The sequence below is a fragment of the Wyeomyia smithii genome, chromosome 2 (genome assembly GCF_029784165.1).
Source record: "Wyeomyia smithii strain HCP4-BCI-WySm-NY-G18 chromosome 2, ASM2978416v1, whole genome shotgun sequence".
Taxonomy (NCBI): domain Eukaryota; kingdom Metazoa; phylum Arthropoda; class Insecta; order Diptera; family Culicidae; genus Wyeomyia; species Wyeomyia smithii.
The window spans coordinates 41,345,614-41,372,354 of NC_073695.1; the positions used below are offsets into that span (position 1 = coordinate 41,345,614).

General features: G+C 40.1%; 2 protein-coding genes across 3 annotated transcripts in view; one reads left to right on the top strand and one right to left on the bottom strand.

The window, feature by feature from the left end:
• LOC129720890 (fibrinogen-like protein 1) overlaps positions 1-26,741 on the bottom strand; it is a 368,457-nt gene that overhangs the window by 194,492 nt on the left and 147,224 nt on the right. For both annotated transcript variants that reach the window (XM_055672777.1, XM_055672776.1), the window contains exon 2: positions 16,165-16,331. In XM_055672777.1, the coding sequence (XP_055528752.1) occupies positions 16,165-16,226 (62 nt within the window). In that variant the 5' untranslated portion in view covers positions 16,227-16,331. The remainder of the gene's footprint in view (positions 1-16,164; positions 16,332-26,741) is intronic.
• LOC129720893 (protein extra-macrochaetae) lies at positions 14,643-18,779 on the top strand. Its single transcript, XM_055672782.1, has 2 exons — positions 14,643-15,466; positions 18,004-18,779. The coding sequence occupies exons 1-2, from the start codon at positions 15,005-15,007 to the stop codon at positions 18,022-18,024; spliced, it is 483 nt and encodes a 160-aa protein (XP_055528757.1). The 5' UTR covers positions 14,643-15,004; the 3' UTR covers positions 18,025-18,779.

The window sequence follows — 26,741 nt, forward strand, 5'->3', positions numbered from 1 at the left end:
TCGTACATTTTTATTCGTGTGCAATCGAGGAAAAACTGCAATGCTGCTGTTGATGGTGATTGAAAGTTTATTTCATAAATATGATTACCATAAACTATTCAACGAGAATTGTACATTTTGCAACGGATATTTATTCAATTTTATCTTCGATATTCACTAAATAATCGTGACCGGATAGTATCGAAAGAGTAAATTCCACATATAAACATTTATAGAAGAGTAAGAGCCTGCGAATGCTTGAGAATTTTTGGTTTATTTACTAAGATTCATTAAAATCTCTTTTTACATTTCAAAATGGTTAGATGATATATTATTATTCAAAGCTTTACCATAATTAACGTATGTATATTAGCAGTCTTCGTAATACAGCGAATGTAGTTGTAGGTAAATGAAAAAAATTGTCAAGCGAAAAACAAAAATGGAATTGTTGATTGTTATGGTTTTTTGCTGGAACTTAATAATTTTGTTAGACATACCTTCTTATGTTTGCCGATTAATGAACCTTTGTAAGGGCGTATATATTATTTTGAAAGTAAGAACCATATTATAGATTTGATCTAATCAAAAAATTTCAAAAAATTGATTTCCAGGGGAGGCTGAAAATAAAAATACGTACAGTCGCTGAGCAAACACCTTGACTCTGTCTGCAGGCTCTGTATATTTTGTAACAAAAAATATAATTACAGTGTTTAGTCCCACGTCACCATTTCATACAACCCTAGGGCTGTAAACCTTGTAGTATTTGAAAAAAAAAAGTTTTTTTTCACGGGATACATTTTTTATGGAAGGACAAAATTGATATCTACAACTTTGTCGAAGATACTATGCCAATCAAACAAACCGTTTTGGCTTTGAAAATATTTGTAATCATCAATACCTTCTCAAAAAAACATTTTTAAATAGCTTCCCAAAAATGAGCATCTTTTGCGCATAGAAATATCTATGCAAAGTTTCAGCCGATTCAAAAATAGTCGATTAAATTAGTTGCCCATTTTTTTGTGGAATTACCCTTCAGTGATGATATATCCTTATTCTCGGCGTAAACAGAAAAACATGATTATGAAAATATCGCAGAAGAGTTGGGAGTTTATTTTTCTGAGTTGTAAATTCAGTTCGACATCATGTTATCAGCGATATTGGAAGTCCGATATCATGAAATTTAGAGCGGAATTGTGCCCAGTATGACTATTAAAATACAACAGCTTTAACTTCTATAATGACTACGCGACGTCATAGTGAGCTGTTGAAATGTGTATCATGGTGGCCGTATACAAAGAGACTGCTCCTGCGTCATTGTCTTTTCGCAAGTACACATTAGGTGCATACTGTTTCATATCACAACAAAAACAACGCGTTATAATTTTAATTTCCCGTCAAATTGGCAATTATTCAGTCTACAACTGTGGTGAAAATAATACGAGTTGCACACTGTGAAAAGTTTGCTTATTTAAAGCATCATTTTGATGGCTGTATGTATAATTTTATTTTTTTTTCGGGCGAAAAATAATCTAAAGGGCCTTGATTTGAAATGAAAATCATCAATCTATGAATGCAAACATATTTTTTTCCGATTTGTCCGGAAATAAAATAATTGAAAATTGCGCAGCTCCTAAACCGTGCTTCGTACAGACAAAGTAAGTAAAATTTATTCACAGCTATTCGATCAAAAAATTCTGTGAGAGATTTTCGCGACAACGTTTAAAAAACACTTAAAAAAATTGAAGCATATAAAACTTCACACTGAAAAGGTGTTTGTAAAGAAGATCAATGCTATAACAATAACACCAACGAAGATAAATATTTTTTGGGCACCCACATTGGAAAATTCAGAAATTAAAAAGAGCGTCAACATTCATCAATTTGAAAAACGTTTACAAAAACATTTATTTGGAGCTTGCATCAGAAATGTCATTCACAATTTTGATGCTCTCTAGCAGAATGCTAACAGTCAGAGTTTTTCGGGATTCTAACTAGTCGCTGAAATGCAATGTTTTTCAGAGCAGAAGTACCATATAAAATGTAACAGTAGCTCCGAGCAATTAAGTCAAAGTATTGTACAGTTCAAAATACTCTCCCCAAAAGAAAATCCTGCGCACTGCTATGTTTTAGTATCGACTGCGGATAATTGTTTAAATTGTATACGATTTATTGATAAAACAATACCCATTTCCCACCTGGACTGATGATGAGCGGTTCAAAAAAATGACTACCTACTAATAATAAGTGGTTTCGAATGATTTCGATTGGGTGCCAAATTTAGCGAATCGATCGCAACAAGAATAAAACCTCTTAGCATCGCTGCAGCCTTTACGTTGATATCATCGAATCCGTTCACCGCAGTGGTATTGGACCCCCTTTATGCATTCAGTAGCGATTTGAAGGTCCCAAGCCACGGCCGACCGGACGGTGGCTTCTCGTTGCGAAGTTCGCTGACACAGTGCACTTTCTTGCGCTATAGCAATACAATATGCTAAAGAAGGTCCATATCGAATTCCAGAAAAAGAACTCACACGCATGTTGAGAGCATATTAAAGGTCCGAGCACAGACATCGCCGCCACCACCACCACCGATGCGACGACCGAGAAAGGTCTCTTATTGTATGTTCCTCTTCGCGGTTGATATTCGTTGAACACTTGTGTGCCCTTGCAACTTGGCTTGGCTGTGTGGCCGGTTCGTTTCGGAATGTGGGAATCTCAGCCGGGTCTGTTTCTCTCGGTTTCGGCTTCGCTTGGCCGTGGCCCGCAAGTGATCTTTCTGATCCGTCTCGAAGCGTGGGAGGTGAAATTTCATTGCTTCTCTCCAACGATGCACAAACCTGGCCAGCAGCAGCAGGCATGGGAGACCTTTGTTTCTTTCGATTCTCGGATTTTGCGTGTTCTCCTTCGGTTGGTTCATCGTCGCGCCGGTTACAGCTCTCAGGTGTGGATGATTTTTAAGTTTCTTTTCTCTTCACCTGAAGGCGGAGTTTTTCTTTTTTTTCTGCTTCTTTCCATTCTCACTGTGCTGAGGTTTTCTGTTGGATCATTAAAGAATCGGTTACGATTTAAAGAACTCAACTATGGGTAACTTTTTTCACTTGGCAGGATGGGATGCCTGGAAGGATTAGGTGAAGTATGATGGATTTGTTGTTCCTGGAATTCTGAAAACGCCGGTAACCGGTTGGACAGAAATAGCCGGCGTCCAGCAGGCGGCTGCAGTGACAGTAAGCTTCGTATACCCCCCTGATGGTAAATGTATCTTTGGAAAATTCCATTCCGTTTATTTTCCCTATTATTTTTAAAATCTTAGAATTATACCAAACAAGAACATAAAACAGAAATTCTAAATCAATCCTTTTCGCATGAAAAAAATATCCGGAAAACTACATGGTCCGCACCCTTTTACCGTTATTCTTCGTTTAATGACTCATAACTCATTTACAGACGAAAATGAAAAATTGACTCCGATCCGTTTCATGTGAGAAAGTTTATCCTAATATCTTTTTGTTAACAACTAAAAATTGAAGTTAACAATTGAAATATGAAAACAAAAAACAGGAGAATTGGATCCGTTTTCAGGATTTTGGAGAGAAAAAACAGGGATAGTGTTTTTCTATAGGCTTAATTTGAGAAAGCCCGATTTATTTGGTATGGTTAATTCGATTGTTTCAATGATACAAACCAAAATACTCTATATTATGTTTTACCCAAAACAGACTCTTTTTGGAATTCTTTTCCTCACTTGCCGTTAAGCGTAATCATATTCTTCGATTCATTCGGGCATTTACAACGAATAAAGGAAATTGGACAAAAGCAGCTTTCTACATATTAACAGTAGAGGAAAGAAACAACAATATCACACGCTTAGCCTTGGCGCTAATAGCGGTCTCGATCAACTAGATTAGTTGAGAGAATTCGTTATCGATATTGTTTTTGGCACATTTTGCATGTGTAGGATAAGTACAACGATACACCGTGCCCCAGTGCTGGTCGAGAAAATTTCCAGCTCGAAAAGATCCTCGACTCGATCGGGAATCGAACCCGATAACACAACCGTGTGGGAGAGCTAGCAGTCCGACATCGCTAACCACAGAACCACGAGGAAAGAAGTACATGTGATTCTCCGGATATTTTCTCATGAAACGGAATGTGGTCATGAATAGAATATCTGGATGATGGAATGAATAAAAACGCATTCAACGATGAAAATATCTCGGGATTTGATATTTGCATCTCACACGTACTCGAGAAACGGTACACTAGTCAACAGAGAAAACAAGATTTGTAAAAACGACATTAATGACTGTGTTTTATAATGAGAATTCGCTATTTCGACGATTTATAGGGAAAATTTGAATGGGAATAATATGTAAAATGATATTTGGAATCTACAGTCCATTCAGTTGTTCTCAAAATGAATTATCCCATACAGAGATTTTTGAATTATTTTACAATACGCTGCCTTTTAATAATGGGTTTTAGAAGCAGGCTTACTCGAATTTACTAACTATTGTTTTTGATTCTTGATTTGTACAGTTTCTACATTTTGGATGCTTGAGTTTCAGTTTTAAATATGTCGTGCTTTTTTTTTGTACTATAGATTGGTGTTATTTTTTACATTAATTGAATATTGGATCATTCTATCCGAAATTCAATTCATGTAAAAAGCTTGACTAAAACAAATTATCAAAATTGAGTTCAGGAGTTATCCCGAATTGAGCTCAGAATCAGGGCTTTACATTTTTCAAGCATTAAAACGAAACTGAACATTTCGCGATTCGAGCAGTTATATTTCCTTTTCATCCCTTTCGGCTACTGTAATTGAGTCACGATACACATTTTTGCTATCAAACGAGTTTGATTACGGGTTTCTTTACCGTCTGATGTTCATCGGTTCATTTCAAATGAAACTGGTGGCTGTTTCGATTGAGAGAATGACTGTCGCAAAGTATGACTTTTTCCTCTCCTTCAGCGTGTTATTTGATATTAGCACCACATCACATCATTTAAACGCGTAAGCAGTTTGGAGTCGAAATCTTTATCACATTATATTATGCATGGAAAGGAAGTACACGCTCTTCGATAAAAACTCTTTGAGAAGAAGCTGTGAAAAATAAACAGTTTTCTTTATTACTTTTTTATTCCCCAACCGCAAGGTTTGTATCCGCATCAATTCAGACACCTACAAATCAGTGTAACTCTTGCAATATTAGTCTCTTCTCACTCAAACATAGCTGGGAAACGACACTTTCGCTCACTTTGATTTATTTTGATAATTCGTAAATAGTGCTCAACCATGCGCTAGTATCGTGATGGAATGGTACAAAGCCAAAAACGTCAATATTGTACCAAAAAACCTCAAATCCTCTCAACTGTCCATAGCTGCGCCCAATCGAAAGATATTAGATCTAGTGAAGTGAACGCTTTCCAGAATGGAGCAGGATGTCACAGATAACGAATGTTTTCATCAAATCTGGACCAGTGCTGCTAGCAAGATCACCGAGGAGCTAATGGATGGAGTAAACGACGATACGAGATTTTTACGTGAAAGAAGAATAATTATGTTTTGTTGAACGCGTAAATTTATAAATCATATCCTATAGTTATGAAATAACTTATGAATGCTTTTTTGGGTGCCCGGTTTATTGCGGAAACAAGGCCTATACACAACGTACTGTACTGTCAATGTCCTGAGTCATTTTCAATTGAAAGTTGTCAGACGAAAGTGACGCTATTAACCTCCGCTCTCAATTGAAAATCATTTCATTTCTTTTCAAACCTTTTAGTGCAAGAGCATTCCAGTAGTTTTCATGTGACTCAAAAAATGCTCGGAAATGGAACAAGCGATTTTCAACTGAAAACGAAGGTTAACAGGTTCACTATCGCCTGGCGATTTTCAATTGAGAATGGCTTTGTCAGGCTATGCTCAGAGTATTCTGAAGGCTTAAAAAAGTTAAAACAGAAAATGATCTGAAAGCTGTGCAATTTGTGTAGTTAGAAATTTTTTTTGAGTCACGACTGATTCAAAATTTGTGAAAAGAGTTTATGTGAAAAGGATACTGATGATTACAAATATTTTTAGAGCCAGAACGGTTTATTTGATCAGTCTGTCGTCTTCGGCAAAATATATGAAGATAATAATTTTGTATTTCCGAAAGAAATATACAATGAAAGAAAAAAAAATTTTTCAACAAAATATATAAATAATAAGATTTATTATCAGAATATTTTACCTAGTTCACCGGGAATGCACTCTTCTGGCTATATTTATAATTAATAATAATATTAATACCGGTATCATATAGACGTCAGGTGCTGATCGTGGCGAAGAAAGTTAAGAGAAAATAGAACCGTACATCTTGTCTGCGTTATCATCTCAACAGTACTTTTGTTGACAGATACACAGTTGACGATATAATAATGCACTTTAACGCTTAAAGCTCGCATTTATACCGACAAGCAATAGGCAGCGCAGTCCGTCCCATTTTTCAATTTCCTACTTTCTACCACTTTTGCGGCGCTCATGATTTTTTGGTTCATCCTGATTTTTTGGTTCATCAAACAGGTAGTAGTTTTGTTCATCTCGCTATTCCGTTCAATCAAATCTGCAATTACATTGTCCGTAACTTTACCTGTCGTTCTGGCGACTGCAAAAATGGACCTTTGGCATACGTAACAGTAAAACACGTATCGTGTTGCGGCTTGGCGCAAAGAATGCAACCAAATTTTTCTTGTGCAGCAAACAGCAGAGGAGCAAAATTTTCAGTTCCGCAGCATTTACGTAGTTGCGGCTGCGGCTGAGGAATACCAACAACTCAAGTAAAGGTGCCGGAAGAGGTACATAACTGCGGGGCAGAGCTGATTTTTAGATGTATTTTAGTGTAATAAAACACCAAATTAAATGCTATGCTAACGAGGAAATTTCACAACGCTTCCGATACGCGCTCAAAATGAAATGATTTTAAGTCAAAATACAAGTATTTTTAAGTACCATAATTTGTTAAAGAAAAGAGTTAAATTGAATTTTCGTTCTCGTTTCCTTAGGCTCACATTTGAAACTCACGGCTACATATATTGGGGTACAAATTTAAACATCCCAAACATCGAGAAAGTCACGAAAATTGTCCTCCTTCAAATGCTTCAAACTCAGCTAGTTTCCAACGTATTTCCTTCATTCTTGCAGCAATCGTTTTGAAAATTAGCTATGTGTCCACTAAAATGCAGAAAATTATCATTTTGTGATGGTAACCTTTGTACTATCGAAAAACGTAGAGCTTTGTTGAACGCATGTTTCGACCAATAAGAGTTAAAGCATGGCCGTCTTCCCCAGCACAACCAACGCTAAAGTTTGCAAACGATTTGACTTTATAACCGATTTGTTGTTGTTTTTGTCATTGTTGTATAATTTGCTCTAGTTTAGAGACACGCCTACCAGAAGTTTAACTCTCAGTAGTCACGTATAAAAGCCAGCATGCAGAAATTTAGTCTTAGTTATTTTGTCGGGATCTATCGGGTCGCGTTTGCTTTCAGCCATTTAGTCACTGCTAATAGCTGTAACCGTTTATTCTTGTTTGTTTGTTCGCAGTGTGGGTACAGCGTAGAATAACAAGAGCGTACATGATGAGCGAAAATCAACGCTTCTTTTCAAGGTTATCAAATAGGTAATAAGAGCAATAAATTAAGTAAGAGAGTTGAAAGAGAGTTATCACTGAAATTTACCGCTCCACACCATTAAATTGATTAACCCCAGTGTATTTCCAAACCTATTGCAAAAAATACATAGACATAAAACAGGCTGTCGTAATTCTATGTTAACTTGCGGTCGTGTATAAAAAACAAACTCTTAAACTTTTTTTCAAAAAAAACTAAACATTGATAGTTGATTGAGCTTGGAGAAATGAAAAATTAAAAAAAAACTGTCAAAATAAACGAAAAACTTCTATAATTTTTTTCAGAGTAAATTTTTTTTGAGGGCAAATTTATTATCTACAACTGTGCCGATGATATTATACTGATCAAACATACCGTTTGAGCGCTAGAAGAAATTTAATCTCTGATAGGTACTCCGCTCAGTCAATTCGATTCATATGTCAGCACAAAGTTCTTTGTTCTTTTTCTTTATGGAGTTTTTCCTAAGGCGAGTGCCTATTGAGAGTAAAAATATTTATGAAGCCAAAACGATATGTTGTATCAGTACAGTGTCTTTGGTGAATTTGTAGATAGTAATTTTGTCTTTCCAAAATTATACAAAAAACAGAAATATATGTTTTTGGAAAATTTTAACTTTTTTTTATTTTCCCAAGTTCAAGTTCAGCTCATATTGTGTAGTTTTCACAGTAAAAATATCAGTTTTTTTTTAATTTAAATAACATATTTGATTTATAATAGTATGTTTGTGTTTCTTCTTCTTGAATTTTTTTGTCATACAGTTTATGGACAAAAAACTGTCAACAACTTTGCTGAAGTCATCACACTAATAAATTTTGTTCAGAGTTTTTCCCCATTTCTATATGATCAGACAAATATTGATAGTGAGTTAACCTGTTAACCTGTTTTTATAAAAAAGATAAATAATTTTTTTTTATTATTTTCTGAAAAAAAATGTAATTACGGTTTATATTTTCAAAATTCGGAAAGACAAATTGTACAACTTTACCGAAGACGCCATCACCGATAATTATTTGTAATCATTAATACTGTTTTCACATTGACCCTTTTTGAAAGCCGTAATTCAAAAAACTAATGGCACTAAATGGCATCTTTAGCCCATAGAATCATCTGTGGAATGTTTCAGCTAGATCGAAAATGGTCGATTAAAATGATTGCCCTAATTTGCGAGGAATTGCACATCTTGTACAAGCAATTTAGAATTTACGATCGCATTCTGCACCCGATTATAAAAAACTGTTTTTATAAATTGCGTGCAGAAAACAATTCTGGAAAAATTTTGAACCAACAATTATAAATCTTTCCTGAAGTTATCTCAGGAATAAAATGCCAAAGAATAAAAACCATCATCACAAATATTGTTGAAAACTCTGGTAATGTTTGAGTCCATTTCCGAAAATAGTTTCCCGTTATTCCGATATCGGGCCCAAAACCGAAACCATTCCGCAGCAGCAGTCCTCACCCTGGTCCGCATCTGTCACCTCCCAAGGTTCGCAGCTGTCAAATTTCGACCCCTAACATTTAGTGGTCCCCCGTGCGTGAGAACCGGCAGCATTCCGGCCCCTCGATGCACGCACGGTGGTGGCCTCAACGTACACACCCCTCCGATAGGGTACACTACCAACAAATGAACCACTCAAACAGCAGCAGCAGCAGCCGGCACTGTGAAGCCTGCCAAGAAGCCAAAAATTCTGCAGCCTATCAACCGCCACCGATCGACTGTTCTGCTGCGCGCTACGTTTTCGTTTCGGCAGATGTCACTCGGTGAGGCCAACTAGATGTGTAAAAACTAACTATACCTACAATGTGCAAATGCCTGCTCTGTTCGGCTATGGATAAACCGCGCTCATTGAGCTGTGCAGTAGGTAATATGTAGAAAGCAGCAGCGGCATTTGTTTTCTATATCACCAACGGGATCGATAAAACCGAGGCGGCTGGCGCAGATGAAAACTTACATGTTCTGTTCTGGCGTTACCCATCACGTGTGTGTGAATGGTTTTACTCAAACATTACCCCCTCCTCATTAACTTTCAATTGCTGTCCGGGTGCTACACGCGGCAGCCGCATACAAGACCGCACGTTATAGCGTTTGGAAGCGAAATAAACCTAATTCCGGGGGTCGTTTCTTAAAGACATATGCTAGCGCGCTCGGAAGGCAAATGTGCAGCAGCGGCAGCAGCTTGCTTAGAAGAGGAACCCCTTCTTCCGGAGGGAAGTTACGTCAGCAGCCGTGCGTCGAAGTTACTTCCTTCCTTCCCTTTTTTGAAAACCATTTCTTTTTTCTATAGATCTGCGATCAGTTCCTTGCGCAGTTCACACCAGCAGGCCATGAGCAAAGGCGCAGCAGGCAGGCTGCATACGGAGGTCTGGCGGATCATCAGCTGCTTACGGCTGGATGATGTGATGATCCGCTGTTGACTGTAACGATGGTTTTGCGCACAAACACAAACAGACTATCAAAAAGTGAAGAAAACATTCCGAAATACCGGGGCGACTGGTGACGGAAAGGCCAACAGCACCACCGCCCGGTAGCCGGCTTTGACGTTTACAAAGAGGACGTTCATTTACAGCTGTTTTTGCGTTCCGCTTCTGTTGCTCGCACTATTGACGTGACCATCGCGCGCGTTGTTTCGATAGAAAAAAAAATTACAAGCTGCCTGGCATATGGAACTGTGTTAGGTTAATCGAACGAAATAACCTGGAACTGCAAGGAAGGAAGTAAATTTGAATTATAAGACAAATTTTAGACCGCTGCTGGTCGTTAGCAGGTGAGAGAATTGTGTTATACTGTGAGGCCACTAGTGACGATAGGTTTAAGCTTTCACGTTTGTTTTCTTTGTAGATAATTTGAATTTTAAAATGCAATTTTCAACTTAATTTTATAGTTATTTTTCATCAAAAATCTAGCTTATTAATGAAACTTACTTGAATATATAACTGATTGAGAATATGTGACATTATGATACGTTAAATCAATTACATCGATTGTTCGATGTTTATAAATGTCATTAATATCATAACCGTCAAAACTGTCAAATATGTTAAAAATACCACACAACTAATAAAAACAACAGCAATCACGAAATTGGCACAAATTGCAAAATATTGAAATATTAGAAATGTTTAAAATAACATAAACATCAGAATTGTCAAATATGCCAATGGTGTCAAAAATGTCATCAATAACAAAAATGACAAAAGTGACAAAAACGAAAGCGAGGACGAAATTGATATAAATGACATAAATAACATAAATGACATATATGACTTAAATGACCATAATAACATGAATGACATAAATGACATTAATGACATAAATGACATAAAAGGCATCAATGACATAAATTATAAAAATGACATAAATGACACAAATAACATAAATGACATAAATGACATAAATGACATAAATGACATAAATGAAATAAATGACATAAATGACATAAATGGCATAAATGACATAAATGACATGAATGACATAAATGGCATTAATTACATAAATGACATAAATGATATTAATTACATAAATGACATAAATGACATAAATGACATAAATGAAATAAATGACATAAATTACATAAATGACATGAATGACATAAATGTTATAAATGATATAAAAGACATATATGACACAAATGATATGAATGACAAAAAAGACATAAATGATATAAACGACCTAAATGACATAAATGATATAAATGACATAAATGACATACACGTTATGAATGACATAAATGTTATAAATGACATGAATGACGTAAATGACAAGAATGGTACAAACGACAACAATGACAAAAATGGCAAAGATGAAAAAAATAATTGAAAAGACTAATATGCCAGAAATATCTAAAATGCCAACATCGTTCAAAATGAAAATAGAATGCAGTCCTCAATCCAAAATTCGAAAGGATAACGTAGAGCACTTGAACCGCTGTTAGGTTTGATGTTAACAAATCTTGAGAGCCTAGAAAATATAGAATAAAGGAAAATCACCAAATCTGTAAGTTATAGTGGTCAAACAATGTGGGTTGTTTCAGCGTTCATTATGACATGTGGCTATCGCCTTGCGGCAGAGGAATTTCGTTTTAAAAGCGCCACACAATCGGTATGCGTAAGTCGAGAACATAAAATATTTATTTTCCAGCCAGGAAAGAAAAACACACATTTATGACACCATTCGACCATCGACTCGTCGAAAGACGAAAACATCGCCGTCACTGATAACCGAAATTGTGTGAGGTGCACACTTGAACGCTCCATTCGCTTTCTTCTTTTTGTGATTTGTTTTTTTTTCTCTACCACGCAAGGAAACAGAAACCAGAATAACTTAAATATTTGGAATTCATTTGCCTTCGGACCCATCGATAGACGATTGACGACGACGACGACAACTGAAACGATCCTCAAACAGGAATGTGTGATAAGCTTTTAGAATCCGTGGCTCGCTCGAGAGCGAGTTTCTCGTCAAATGACCACGAAGATGCAACGTTTGACAGCGTGTTTGCCTGCCAGCATCGTGTGACCACCTGAGGAAATTGCTGAGCCGTCACCGCCGAACAGTGATGGGGTGTGCGGGGTAATTTGTTGTGCGAAAGAGGAAAGCGGTAGAAGAAAGCGTGAGAAGAACAAATATGTGTTCACATTCCACCCAACGAGAGGGGCTTGACACACGGGACGAGATAAATATTGTTTTTGTGCTCTGTGGGTCAGAACAGAAAACAAAAAAAATGTAATTTTGTTGTGGTTGTTGTCGTTGTAAGTTGAAATGTTGGCTCCAGTACAGAAGGGCATGAAAAAATCTCGCAACAGGCTACTCAAAAATGTTGTGAACAAGTGTACAGAGAAGCGAGATTTCCTGTTTGTATCATGAATGGATCAACCAGTTTACTTCTGAGACTTCATCGTTTCAGTTTATCTAAGTGCTGTTATTAGGCAATGTTTCTTCCAAAATTGTTCCAAAAAATGAACGACGATGTTGATTGTTTATAAAATCCAATGTTTTAAAAAAGGATGTTACATCAATCTTAAAGGGACTTTGCTAAAATTCATTGAGAGACACTGGTAAATACAGGTTTTGCCCTAGAGATCAAACTGAGAAAAATGAAAGATTATAGCTTTTTAACTATTCCCTCGAAATTTTATGTTCCTCGCAAAGATAATTCCTTCGAAGACTAAATTGAGTTTACCCGTAAGCCACGCAGAAGCGATGAATCCGGCAAGCACTTACTGTGCGACATTTTGACGCACTTCTGCATACACCAGAGCACAGTGGTCGGAAAAGGCAATTTGACGAACCTAATTCTTTTGTGCTTAAACGGTTGATGTTAGCCAAAGGCAATGTTCATAAGAATTGTTCACAAAAATATAACGGAAATTTTGATAAGAAATTTTTTTGATCATGGCCTACTATCATAAAAATAGAAAATCTAACTTTTGATACAGCGAAGATACATGAATAGTTTCTTTAGCAAAGTTATAGAACTTTTCAAAATATGAAACTTTGCAGAAGATACTAAATTTCTATGACGTCTATTTACTGAAATACAAAGCATTTTCGCTGTCAACCCTCGACACCTATGTCGGCGTTGGGATTCGAACCCAGGCGTTGAGCGTGGTTGGCGGAGACGTTACCAACCACACTAGCCCCCGCCCATACCTAAAAAGTGTTCTCACTAATTTTGAAAGTATCGCGAGTTATTTGTTTCATAAATTCACAAATCATCGTTCATTAATCAGGTAGTTTGTGCATTTTTGTTTAGAAAACCCCTAGAAACATACATACCTTAAACATTACTTTACTCATTCATTTATCAATTGTCAAGTATCAAAGTTTAACTAGCTTATAATACAAGGTCTAAGCTTTAAAAAAAGTATTTGATGATGTGCACCGGTTTGCCTCTTTCTCCCCTATACGCATTTAAATCTGGGAAATAATTCAATGAAAAAACGTTCTAGCTCAGTACAGAACGATTGCAGCAACATGCTGTCTTCGAAAGAAACCTGTGTTTTTATGTTGTTCATATTTGTCTAGAACATTATGTTTTTGGAAAAACAATATTTAAAAAGTTATGCTAGAAAAACTGAATTTGAGGGGGTTGACAGCGAAAATGCTTTGTATTTCTGTAAATAGACGTCATAGAAATTTAGTATCTTCTGCAAAGTTTCATATTTTGAAAAGTTCTATAACTTTGCTAAAGGAACTATTCATGTATCTTCGCTGTATCAAAAGTTAGATTTTTTATTTTTATGATTGTAGGCCATGATCAAAAAATTTTTTATCAACATTTCCTTATATTTTTGTGAACAATTCTCATGAACATTGTCTTTGGCTAACATCAACCGTTTAAGCACAAAAGAATTAGGTTCGTCAAATTGCCTTTTCCGAACACTGTGCAGAGGTACCAAAAGTTACAGGAAGGGTTAAAAAGCTATAATCTTTTTAGGGCAACTATTTTGAGCTTCAGGACATTTTTTCGCTTTTGTCGAACAGTGTAATTAACTACAAGCTATTTTTGGAAACTTTAGTGACGTGATAGATGCAAATAAGTCTTATGCGCACGAAGCGAAAAAGCACGTGAAGTCTCAAAAGTAAATAGATTGTCTTAATTGATACACAAACGATGCATTATCGTTGGTGCTCAAAATTCAAAACAGAAGTCAAATCAGCAAAACAAGCAGCTAGAATCACTGCCGGCCGATTAACGCACACCAAGCGGCAAGCGAAGCGGAAGAAGCCAATCACCGACAATCGATTGAGCGGAGTTGCACTTTATGACACTTAATCAAAACAAACAAACAGCAACCCGGCACTGTCGCATCCAAGTGCGGGGACTTGCAAGCAAGTCGAACCGAACGGCAGCCTGAAACCCGAACGCGCTCGTCATCGGTGGAGGGGATGACACGAACGGAGCGTTCGGGTCTTGCTCGGGCCATCGGTGGGCGTGACTAGGCTGACTCGATGTGCACCGAGAGCCGATGTGTCGGAGCGACGAGCAAAGTTTCGCTCATTCTTTTGCCAGTGTTCAATCGTATCGCACGCGTTTTGAGTTGTGCTCCGCAAATCGATTCTTACATTGGTGCAAAGGCAAAAAAAAGTAAAGAGGAAAAGCAATTTCTCTCAAGTGAAACACAAGGTGAAAAATCTTATCATCAACCATAAAAGGATATTAGCAGCTCAGCGAGCATCAGCTGACAAAGTGTTTGATTTCGTGTGAATAAGTTTAAACAGTTGTGCAAAACCGCTGCGAGATAAAAGTGATTGCGCGAGGAGAACGAGCACTCAAGTGTTTACAGTTGTGATTAGAAACCGGAGCCTATCCGGAGGAAAGCCGTCAAAATTTGTGTAAAACGAGCAAGAAAAATGAAGGCCATCACAGCGGTGTGTGCTACTGGTGCCTCAGTGCCGGCAATTGCCGGAGGCCGAGTGCAGCGGCACCGTGATGGCGAGAATGCCGAGATCCAGATGTACCTGTCGAAGCTGAAGGATCTCGTTCCGTTCATGCCGAAGAAGCGGAAAATCTCCAAGCTGGAGGTTATCCAGAACGTGATCGACTACATCTGTGATCTGCAGAATGCACTGGAGTCTCATCCGGCTGTGAATACGTTCGATCCCGTTCAGGCTCTGGCCAGTCAGTGTCCGTTGGAACCGATGGAATCTACTCCCGTTGGACCACGGCAACCCCTCGGCGTACGGCCGAGTCCAAACACTATCCTAGGGAATGGTGTTCCTGTCACCGTTGCCAGTCCTGCTTCTAGCCCTGCTGCCGGTGGATCAAGCAGTTCCAGCAGCAGCCCCAGCAGTAACAGTGATGCAGCCAATACGGTAAGTGTCCTCGATTATCCGAAGGAAAAAAGTACCGTTCGGTAGTACCTCGAACGTGAAGAAATCCCCCCCTAAGACTCAAAGTCACATGAGTGCGCAGCGCGGTGTTAACGAACAAGAATGCAAAATCGTTCGACGTGAGAACGAAGGCGATCGACGCCCCGGGGGCAAGAGAAAGAACATCGGAGTAGAAGCAAAAAGATTGTTTTAACCTTTTTCACCCTCCGCGTTCATTCCTCGCTGCAAGCAGACCCTCGCGATCGTTAACGGCGCCGTTCCCATCCGACCCGCGTGCACACTACAGCGACGACGAATGTGCGATATTTTTCAACACAAAAATGAACACCTGCACCGGGTTATTAAAATGAAGGCACTAACAAACAACGATCACCGCTCTTTTTTTCTCGCGCCACTCCCCGCTGGCCTAGTGGTACTACCAACCAACCAGCCAACCACCTCTTCGTGTGTCGTGGCCTGTCTGTCAGTCTGGGGCGATGGATGCGGTTGTGTGAGTGGATCAAATTAAATAAATTGCCGAGATTTTGTAATGGGCTTGCTGTTGCTTCTCCTTCAGAATAGGTCTGAGGATGTGCGGAGGAAGGCGGCAGCCAGGGCGGTTACGTCAAGGCTTTGGTATTTAGCGAAAACAGAACAAAACAAAAAAATAAACAAACTGACTGACTGAATAAGGTACTTACTTGATCACCTCAGTGATTTGGGGAAAACCCGAAACGATTGTTGTACGATCATCTTGGGCCATTCCCGCGGGGGAAACACTACTACGATGTTGATGTGGTGATGATGAGTTAAGCAGTTGTCAAATAGTGCAACGGCATCAACGGATCGCAGTAACCGGTGTGTTGAGCTGCAAGGGAACAAAAACGTGCCAGTCAGTAATGAGGTAAAAGTCACGATTAATACCAAATGGTCATCACAGACAAACAGAGATGGGTTCGGAAGGGTGTGTGGGAAAGAAAAGTAGACATCGACAGTCAAGCGTGTAATTGAATCATTTCGCTCCGTTCGTGTCATCCGGCGTGTAGATCGCGATCGTTTCTTACTCTTGATGCACTCACATTAATTGATTGTTCGGTACGGAAGGGTTGTACCGAAAGTGTTTCGCCTAATTAAAGATGCCGCCGTGAAGCTTAACGGACGGTCGCCAAGTGTTTGACCCAATTCGAGCACGCTACAGAGCAGTTGACGGCCATCATGATCGCATCGCATATCGCACCCCTCCTGGCTAATTAACGATCTGTCATTAATATTCACACCAACTGTTTTCGACGACGGCCACAGCGGAGACGGTGCCAACGATGACAAGTATTTTTAGTTTTACAAATCGCCTAAAAATAGCGCGAGTATCCGCGAGTCACCTCTCCGCGGGGGGAGGGCCGCCAATAGCGCGGAGTCGCTGCGCAGCGCCATGACATAGGCAGGCAGAGGCAAGAGAATTAGAGAAGCGGAAATACGACGTGACAATCTGCAATTTTAATAAGGCGCCTAAATTACCTCCACGGAGAAACAACGCACACTAGTACGCGTGTCTCGAGCGCGGTGGCGCTGCCGCAAATCCAATGACGAAGGAGAAACAAAAGAAATCAAAACAACTCTTGGCCACATCCACGCCTAGCGAGCGCTTGCACCCGTTTGGCCGTGATCGCGAACTGAACACGTGCGAAATTTTCACCCTGCTTGCTTGCTTGCTTGTTTTGCTGTTGCTAGCGATCGACCCGCTTAGCCGTAAAATTGAAAACACGTAATCGTTCGAAGAATCGATTAACATATGTTTCGATTTCACGAACTTATTCGAGCACGATGCATGCGGTATGAAGCGAACAATTTTTGACAGTTGAGACGACGAAGCGAACCGATCGCGTCCCAAGCATACATATTTCACACCATACAAAAAACTAGCCTCCTGGGATTTCGAAAACTGTCAACACACAAACCACACAGCTGCAACGCTACGATCGATTTCGCGCCGAAGTCGAACAAAGTCGTGACCTGGCCTGCCAATGTAGTTAATTTTACCGGGGCTACTTTGATTAGGGTTCGTGACTTGACGAACTCCTCCAACAACCGCTAGAAAGTCAACCGCTACCCACGCGATGACCATGCCCTAAGCAACGTTACAAATCATTGTGCTCTGATTGGCGTCGTCCGATCGCCGCCCTGCGGCATGCACGACTAGTTGCGGCAGCAAATTTGCACAATTAAATTGGAAAGTTTTGAAGCCTTACGTCGCCGCCACTTTGGGAACCGTATGCGAATGAATGAGCAGAAAGCCGGGGCTCTGCTCTGAATCTGTGCTCTGTATTTTTTCCGCATGCCGCTTTCGCATTGCCCAGGTGTTTAATGATCGTGTTTCCATCCTCCCTTTCACCATCTTTAACCGCGCGCACCAGTCGGGTCCGGGCCGAAGAAAAATGAAGCAATTTCTCTCCACTTACGTACACCGTAACTGTCAGTTACAACCTTCCCACTTCGATCGATTGACTAATTCCCTCTTTCTCTGTCGTTTCATTCCATTACAGATCAAAGATATGTCGACGTGAATGGCATTGGTCCCGCCCGACGCTGCTGCTGCTGCCGACACTGCTGGGATTTCCGGTCCCGTTGGCCTCCGCTCGTTGAGCAGCTTGGATGATCTCTGCTTCGAACTGAACACTATAACACAAGACGAAGATTGGAACTCTGTTTGTGGTCGCCGGCAGAAGGCAACTCTACCACGCAGGCTGGCCGCTTCAATCAGCCAGCCAGCCAACGAGGTCACACATACGCCGCCGGCGCTACACCTTATTTGAATCATGAGCCAACTAGCTGAAGCGAATGTGGATTATATGTTAATAATTAATATTAATGTTCTGTGATCTATAGAATATGATTTTATTTGCGAAGGGTTAGTTAGAGCGATCATTCAGCAAACCGCGTCTTGCCTTCGCGCTAGAACAGTCAAGTCAACCATCAAACCGTTCACCGAAGGCAGGCATTCTGTACAAAGTGTAGAATTTAGTTACAATAAACTTACTTTAAACCGAAAAATAACAGCAGACGAGAAGAACTGAAAATAGTTTCCGACGGTCAAGCTCGACCAGCTTTTGTCCAATTACATTTTTTTTTCAAGACGTGTTATTTTTTGTGTAAATGATCCGATGACTTATAACTTTTGTTTTTTAGTTCTTAGTCAGGAGGTATAAACTTTATTTATGTACATAGTAAAATAGAACAAATTATATTTGTTCCCATTAAATCACAGTTATTTATAAAGTAGCAAGACTTTATCAAATAAACTTCAAAACATCAATAATAACCTCGCCGTGCAGCAAACAAATGTAACTTTAAGGTCTCCGAAAAATCCCCCATCGCCGTCGCGGCACGACACGCAGGCAGCTCAGGGAGTCAGACGGGGAAACCGCATCCGCATAACCTTTTAATAAAATCCACTTTTCTTCCCGTTGTTTTCGTCGTCGTTTTCTTCATCATCATCGTCATCGTCGTCGTCGTTGTCGTCGTTGTCAGCCTCATAAAAGTCATACGGTTACGCTGTTTCCATATCACCGAGAGCCGCCATCACAGTCATCATCATCATTCTCATCCTGAACATCTCTCATACCGAATCAGCCGGAGGCAACAAATATGTGCACGTGTTCAAATCAGCTTCATCCGCTCTCGCATATGTGTGAGGGATTTCACACAACTCCGCACTCTGTTCAAAAAGACGTCTAGATTTTGTTATATGATTTCAAGTAAGCGAAGTTTTACTGACACCTGAGAACAAACAGGCCAACGGCTGAGTGAATTGGCGTGAAATCCCTCATGCATGCGTGTGCACAATTGCTGCTAAACTGCTGCCGCCGGAGACGAAACGGTTGGCGTAAGCGGAATCCGTACACTGTTAATGCTAAAACTCATCTCCCCTAGGGTATTAATTACCAAAATAAGGTATCATAAATTTCAAACTCTCGGGAGTAGGTGAAAGTTTCACGCCGCATCTTTTTTTATTCTACCCACAATTCGAGCAAATGCCACTCACAGTGCACCTCGGCACAGCTGGCCGTCCACGTATTGATGATCACCAAAGCAGGAAAACGAACAGAGAAGTGGGAGAGCATCAAAGATCACATCCAACCCTCCGCCCGCTTCGAATCGTACTCCACCGCGCCGTCGGCTTATAGTGCATCTTCTCGCTCACCCACGGCGGCTAGTGTGGGGTAGTGCAGGGCAAAATGCGTCCGAAGTAAATGCCTTCGCTCTCACCAGCCAAGAATATGAGGTTGGCTGGCAGTCTGATGATTAATAACGTCAATTAATCCCGTACCGAGTTCCGGAGAGCAACGCTCGGCCGGACAATTGTGGCGGAGCTCGGAATGGTAGCTAATGTTTGCTGCTTTATTGGATGCATGCAGCCAAAGGCTCTCGATAGGGGCGGCGGCACTCGATTGTCTGTATCTAGAATAAATCTTGCCTGCCCCTCCAGAAGCTCGGCTACTAAAGTTCACCCTAGATGAGTAATGAGCTACAGGGCGTCTCCACCATTTATCCTTTCGGAGAAGGTGTATCACATGGCATGTTATGAAATGTGATAGTTGATCTATTACTACTATTGGGAATTCTTGGCAAGCTATACTTTTCGACAGTTGTCATGTTTGTTTGTTTTTTGGCTGCAGAAATTGAGCTTGTATGCAGCAGGTAATTAATTTTTAATGAGCGGAAGCGTAAGGGGTGTTTTTTTTTTGAAGAAATTTCCTTGTCCTGCATTACTGTTGTTTTCTGTCGTACTACAAAAGATTAAGCTACGAATCTAGACATTCTGACACAAAAAGAAGGTCGTCTACAGATTAGGATAATAATGGCGAACAAAGGTTATATGAGCCGTTGAGAGCGAAATATGTGCCATTGAGTAAACTTTTCAGTAGACGTAATAAACGGAAACACTCGAATAGTAAATGATTTTTAACAATTTTTTCCAACTGCACTAAATCATTGCTGGAAGGTTTCAAAAGATGGTACATGAAAGCATAACCATATACATAATCTTCCAATTTGTGACTAGAATCCGTTGATAACTTCTATAATAACGCTGTATTTAACGAAACAGAGAGAGAAAGAAGTGGATGTCCAATTATTACTTGGGTCCTTTTGAACAGTTACGCGAGAGTTGAAAAGAATCACACCCGATTATTCTGTCGTTTGAGTTTGTGTGAAATCCTCACGGCACCACTTAGGTACACATTTTCCAAAGCAAATTAGTACTGATGTTGGTCATTTATATAGAGAGGTGAGACCCATTGAATAACCTTGTGCTCTCACCCAGGAAAAACAGGTCGTAACTTGTTACTAATATTGTTTCGGTTCTGTATGTAAAAATAATAAAACACGATGCTGAAATATTTTTGAGCACGCTATTCGATTACTACTATTAGTTCGTGTACCTACTAATAAAAAAATATTTAAGTTTTCAAAAATCACCCAATATCACACAATAGTTTTAACTGTCTTGAATTTAAACGCAAGCGTGCTAATGACCAACTATGTAGAAGAGGTGCCAATGACAACTGTGTCTTCTGTTCTTGACAACAATTGTGCCAAAAAAAACCTAATAGTTGCTTAATCTAAGCTGTATTTTTGAGATTTATTCCGCAACTTCTTGAAAAGTAAGTGTTGAAAATGACTGAATTATTTACATCCATTAGACGTGACCAGCTAGGAGTGATAGTAACAGAATTCTAATAATGCCAAAAATTAGGCGAGATTCATCGACGAACAGAACGAGCACTTTTTTATTCGCCGTTTTGCCTTGATACCAACGTCCAATAGATCCAATAATGTTGTTTATTGATTGTTCTACCTTGTTAAAGATAGACGAGAAATATATAATGCCTTGTGAATCCCAAAAAATACAGGCTAACATTTTACCAGCTTATTGTTGCGTTTTTCGGCGCTTTGGATGACTCGCATCAGACAAAAGCCACACTAACGACTACCGATTGGACACACAGTCTCTTCATATGTAAGTATTCATAAATAATAAGGTCAACAAGCTTCTTTGAGATGCTCGCTCAATTTTACTTTGCACTTACACTTCTCTAGCGATATTGCATTGCTCGAATAGCTTTTGCTCATCTGGAAGCAACACGCTGTGTTTTAATGGTAACCAAACATGTCATCAAACTTAAGATTGTACAAAGGATTTTGCTTGACAAAGCCATGTAAGGCCAACGACTTTTCATATTCTCTGGTATACATGTTTGGGTAACAAAATAATACATGTTGAGTTTTCAATCAAATGTTTGTGCTAAAAATAGCAATATTTAAAATCTATAAAATAGATATCCATGCGGCGGTGTTCAAGCGGCGCTAAGCCAATCAGTAGACAAAGTTTTTCATAGGACAACCGAAGGCAGCAACCGAGTGACATCGTTAAAGAACGGCGAGAAAAGTAGTGGGCCTTAAATGCTACCTTGTGGTACTCCAGAGCGAATAAGAAACCAAAAAGAGTAAGATGATCTCAACTTGACTTTGAGTTATCGAGAGCGTAGATAAGAGCTGAGCCACGACTGCAAGCAAGATTACACACCTGGTTTGTAAATCTTAGCGAGTAATATTCCATATAATAATTTTCATATATTGTTCCATAGATACGACTGTTTAGCTTGTGAATGGCTAATTCCACGTCATCGGCACAGTGAATGATCCGGCTGTGAATACATCGCTGGGGACAGACGATCAGGCGTCTGATACAATATCGGGCGAGGAAGATTCTCTGTCGAATACACTCAAAAAATGATTAGCGAATAAACCACATTTACTATTATTCTTTAATACAACTTTGTCCTTTCAGAACATAGTAGAAGATTCCAAAAGCTGTTTGGATTGGATTGTTTATTTCATTAAGTGTTGCGATCATAGTTTAAATAGAGCCTCTTATTGAGATTCTTATATTTGCAGCTAGCCAGTTTAAACAGATACCGATTAGATGCATTTCTCATTTTGTGATAGGCATAAAGGCAGGCATTCTACGCCGTTTAAGCTTTATAACCTGTAACTCCACACTGGTCTTCGGGGCAGGCGTACTCGGGGAACATACGGTGAAGTTAATTCCAGAATCTTAATGGTGAAACACGCAACAGCATCGTTGGTATCATTACAGACAGTTAGAAAGGTCCAGCCAATACCACTGAGTGCTGTATTAATAGTGTCGGAATGATTTTGCCGAAAATCATAAGCATTCGAGTGAAATTCCTCAACAAACATAGTACTAACTGGTCTGTCAAAATACAGAAAATGTGCTTTTGTGATGCTAACTATTGTACTATTGAAAATTTTAGAGCCTTGTTAAACCGGCAGAGCAGCAGCTCATTTAAGTGCAGGAAGGTTGAGCAGGCGACTCATTCGATCGCAGCGTTCCGCATGAACCAACCGGCGGATTGCAGCATTGCTGAACGTGTCCGGACATAATAGTATTTTGTGAATTTAAATCTTTTTCCCTTTGGCCTTTTCCTCTCGTTTAAATTACTTCAGGGACCATCCACATACCACGTGGACAGTGGGGGGGGGGTGTTTGTGTAATGTCCACATAATTTTAGATGAATTTTCATTTCTGTTTCGTCGTTATTTGAGAAGCCTTTTTTAGCCAATTTATGATCAAATTTTATTTCAATTTTTTCCATCTAATTAAAGCGCCTTAAATCATTATTTCCATTGTTGATTCTTTAACTGAATTCAGAGTTCGCCGTTTTTATAGTGTTTTCAATCTGCATTTTCTAGAGTTGTTTTTACTAATTAAACTTGATACAGTTTGTTCTTAAAATTACTACTGTTAAGTTATTAGATACTTATTGATTAATTAGTGAGTTATTAGATACTGACTTGAAATTAATTTTTCAGTTGTTTTCCTGGTATTAGAGACGTTTCTTTGTTCATTTGAACAGTTTTCGTTTCGATTTGTAATGAATTTCTTTTGTGGTCTTTCCGCTGTTTTACGTTTTACAGGCATTTTGGCTAAATTTTGTAATTTTTGGACCGAGTAATTTTCTGACCGATCTGTTTTCGAATGTTAGAGATATGTGCGAGGTTATATCGTTTTGCTTGTTTTGTAAGAAATGTCCACGTTGATAAAAAAAAAGGGGGAGGGGGTATTCGGTCAATGTCCACGCTTGTCAACGAGGGGGAACGGGGAGTATAAAATGACAAATTTTATGTCCACGTGGAATGTGGACGGCCCCCAATGATAAATTGGGTGCTTTATAAATAATTTATGACGGATACAACATCACTGGGGTGGTACCATACGGAAACTGCCGTGGTGGCTCGTGCCGTATCAAGAATTTTCCCCCTCTCTCCTCGGTCCAGGACTACTCGTCGCCAATTTCCTAGGCGTCTTGACACTCGTATATCCGCTTCAACCTGGTCAAGCCACCCACCACGTTGTGCTCCTTGAGTGCCGGTGAGGTATTTGAAAAGAATTGATTTTTCCGCACTGTTGTCTAGCATCCTTGCAACATGTCCGGCCCATCGCAGCTCCCCGGCCGTCGCCAGGCGCACGATGGAAATCACTCCAAGTAGTGCCTGTAGGTCGTGATTCATACGCCTGTGCCACTCTCCGCTTTCGGTTTGTGCTCCACCAAATACTGTCCATAACACTTTCCGTTCAAATACGGCCAGTACACGTGTATCCTCCGTGAACAGCTTTACGGTTTCGAGTCCATAGAGAGCTACGGATCTGATTAGAGTTTTATACATCGTCAGTTCCTCAGGAGGACGCTCCGCTTGAATAAAATCGGCCACCGCACGAAGTTAACCATCTACAAAACCGGTAGTCCTCTACGGCCACGAAAGCTGGACCATGCTCGTGGAGAACCAACACGCCCTTGGGGTTTTCGTTTTTGTTTGCTGCGTACCATCTGTGGTGGAGTGCGGATGGAAGATGGATCATGGCGGAGGCGGATGAACCACGAGTTGCATCAGCTGCTGGGAGAACCACTCATCGTACGAACGGCGAAAATTGGGAGACTACTGGCTGGGCATGTCGTTAGGATGTCGGACGACAACCCGGTGAAAATGGTTCTTGATAACCCGACTGGAACGAGGCGACGGGGCGCGCAGCGAGCAAGGTGGCTCGATCAAGTGGAAGACGACCTGCGGGGCCTCCTCAGGCGACATGGCTGGTGAGCTGCAGTCAATTGAATGGAGACGACTTCTTCGAACAGCAAAGGACACTTCGTCCTGGGGCTGACTGGTAAGGTAAGGTACATCGTCAGTTTCGAGCGGCGCCGTATGCTACTAGATCGAAGCGTCCTGCGAAGGCCAAAGAAGCCTAGATTTTCAAGTAGAATACGTCGTTGGATCTTTTTGCTTGAGTTATTGTCAGCGGTTACCAGAGATCTTGAGTATACGAACTCATCTACCACCTCAAGTTCATCGCCGTTCATAATCACCGTCAGTGGGAGGCGAATGTTGATTAACCTTGAGCCTTCCCCTTTCATATACTTGGTTTTCGACACTTTAATGTCTAGTCCAAATCTCCTAGCCTCCATGTTTAGTCTGGCGTAGATTACCTTCGCCGTCGCAAAGTTTCTCGTAACAACCTTGAGGTCGTCTGGGAAGCCTATGAGTTGATTATCTTTGCTGAAAATCGTGCGTCTCGTTTCGATACCTGCTCGTCGGGTTACAACCTAAAGAGCAATGTTGATCAATGTGCATGATAGTCCATCTCCTCATCTCAACCTGCTGCGGCGTTGATCAACGTTATGCCACGAGTTGTGCAACTGCCGGGTGTTTTGTCGAGGAGGACGGTTTTGTCATGTGTGAAATGCCGTAGATAATTTTCACATGTTTGTAATGCAATGCAATGAGAATGTAGTCAATTTGATTTGTTTTTCGGTGGTCAGTGGATCTCCAGGTGGCTTTGTGGATATCTTTGCGTGGAAAAAGGTGCTTCTAATCAGCAGGCCTCGGAAGGCTGCGAAGTTGATGCATCGTAGGCCGTTGTCGCTCGTGTCGGTGTTTAGGCTGTGAGGCCCTATCACCGGTCTATACATCAGTTCCCTAGCAGCATGGGCGTTCAACACACAAAAACCCGTTCTCAGCACATTGCTTGCTATACCACTATGGTATAACTAAATCTAGCTGCCACGGACTCTTCGCACTTTCGCACCTTTACGATTGATCTCCTGCAGAGCCACGATGCCGAATTTGTGAGGTTCTAGCTGCTCAAGCGGCACCCTGTCTCCGTCAACAAAATTTAGTGACTCCAGGTACTAAGTTTTCATTCGTGGTTCGTTTTTCGTTCTCTAGGTTCGGGCCGAATGTTATATTTTCTTCATTGTTCGGTTGCCTTACTAGGGCCACGCTAACGAGTCTCGGGCTAGGGCTGCCATCTAAGCTTATCCGAGGGGCATCGTACCATTGCATCCTTAGCACCTGTTTATGGATTTCAAGACGGCGTATGGCTTAGTTAAGCTAACAGAGCTGCGGCATGTTGTGATTGTTTTCAGTGGTGTTGACGCTAAGGAGGAGAAAGATGGAAAGTGATTCAAAGCAATCGTGGAAAAAAGATTAAGGAAAAGTGGATGAAGATAAATTATCCTGTCACCAATTTTTTTTCCCTGAATCCCGCAGAATTAGTGCTTACAAGCAAGTGACGAGGAATACGAGTGAAAATATGAAGGACGCATGGTCGGATGTTTTCAGTAGTTGGGACAACTCTGATTTGTGTAATGCATACTGTATTTGATACACTAATCTTAGTATTTTCAGTTCTTCCAGTAGGCAAAAAATACCCTTTTGTAAGATTCGGGCCACTGCGACCATTAATTTGATCTTTTGTGGTATACCTCTTCTTTAGTCTAGATACTCGTGGCAGACATATCGCTATTGATGGAAGTGATCGTCGTTGTCATGTCGCACCCTTTCTCCAAATTTGGCACTAAATCTCGTATGAAATTAATTACCTCAATAGGATTTGCAGACCAGATCTCGAAAGGTTCCAAAGTTCCTTTTCCGAAGGTTCTTATTCTGCGCTGTATTAGTGCGTTGCAGTGGCAGAGCAAATGTTCTGCGGTTTTACATTCGAGCCCGCAGAGATGACAAATTTCGTCATTTGACTGACCAATTTGTTTTCAGTGTTTACAGTTACTGTGAATTGTAATAAACAAGGCATAACATGTTTTTTTGCTAAGTTTGGTATTTGAGTATAAGCTTCAATTTGACATTGTTTGATATGTGCATTGAATATTTCCTGTAAGTTTCGACAAAACGTGCACAGACCTTA

Bases quoted from the DNA above. Each gene is read 5' to 3' on its own strand.
- LOC129720893 (XM_055672782.1), top strand. From the start codon at position 15,005: ATGAAGGCCATCACAGCGGTGTGTGCTACTGGTGCCTCAGTGCCGGCA. The intron at 15,467-18,003 runs GTAAGTGTCCTC...ATTCCATTACAG, and splicing joins ACAGTGATGCAGCCAATACG to ATCAAAGATATGTCGACGTG.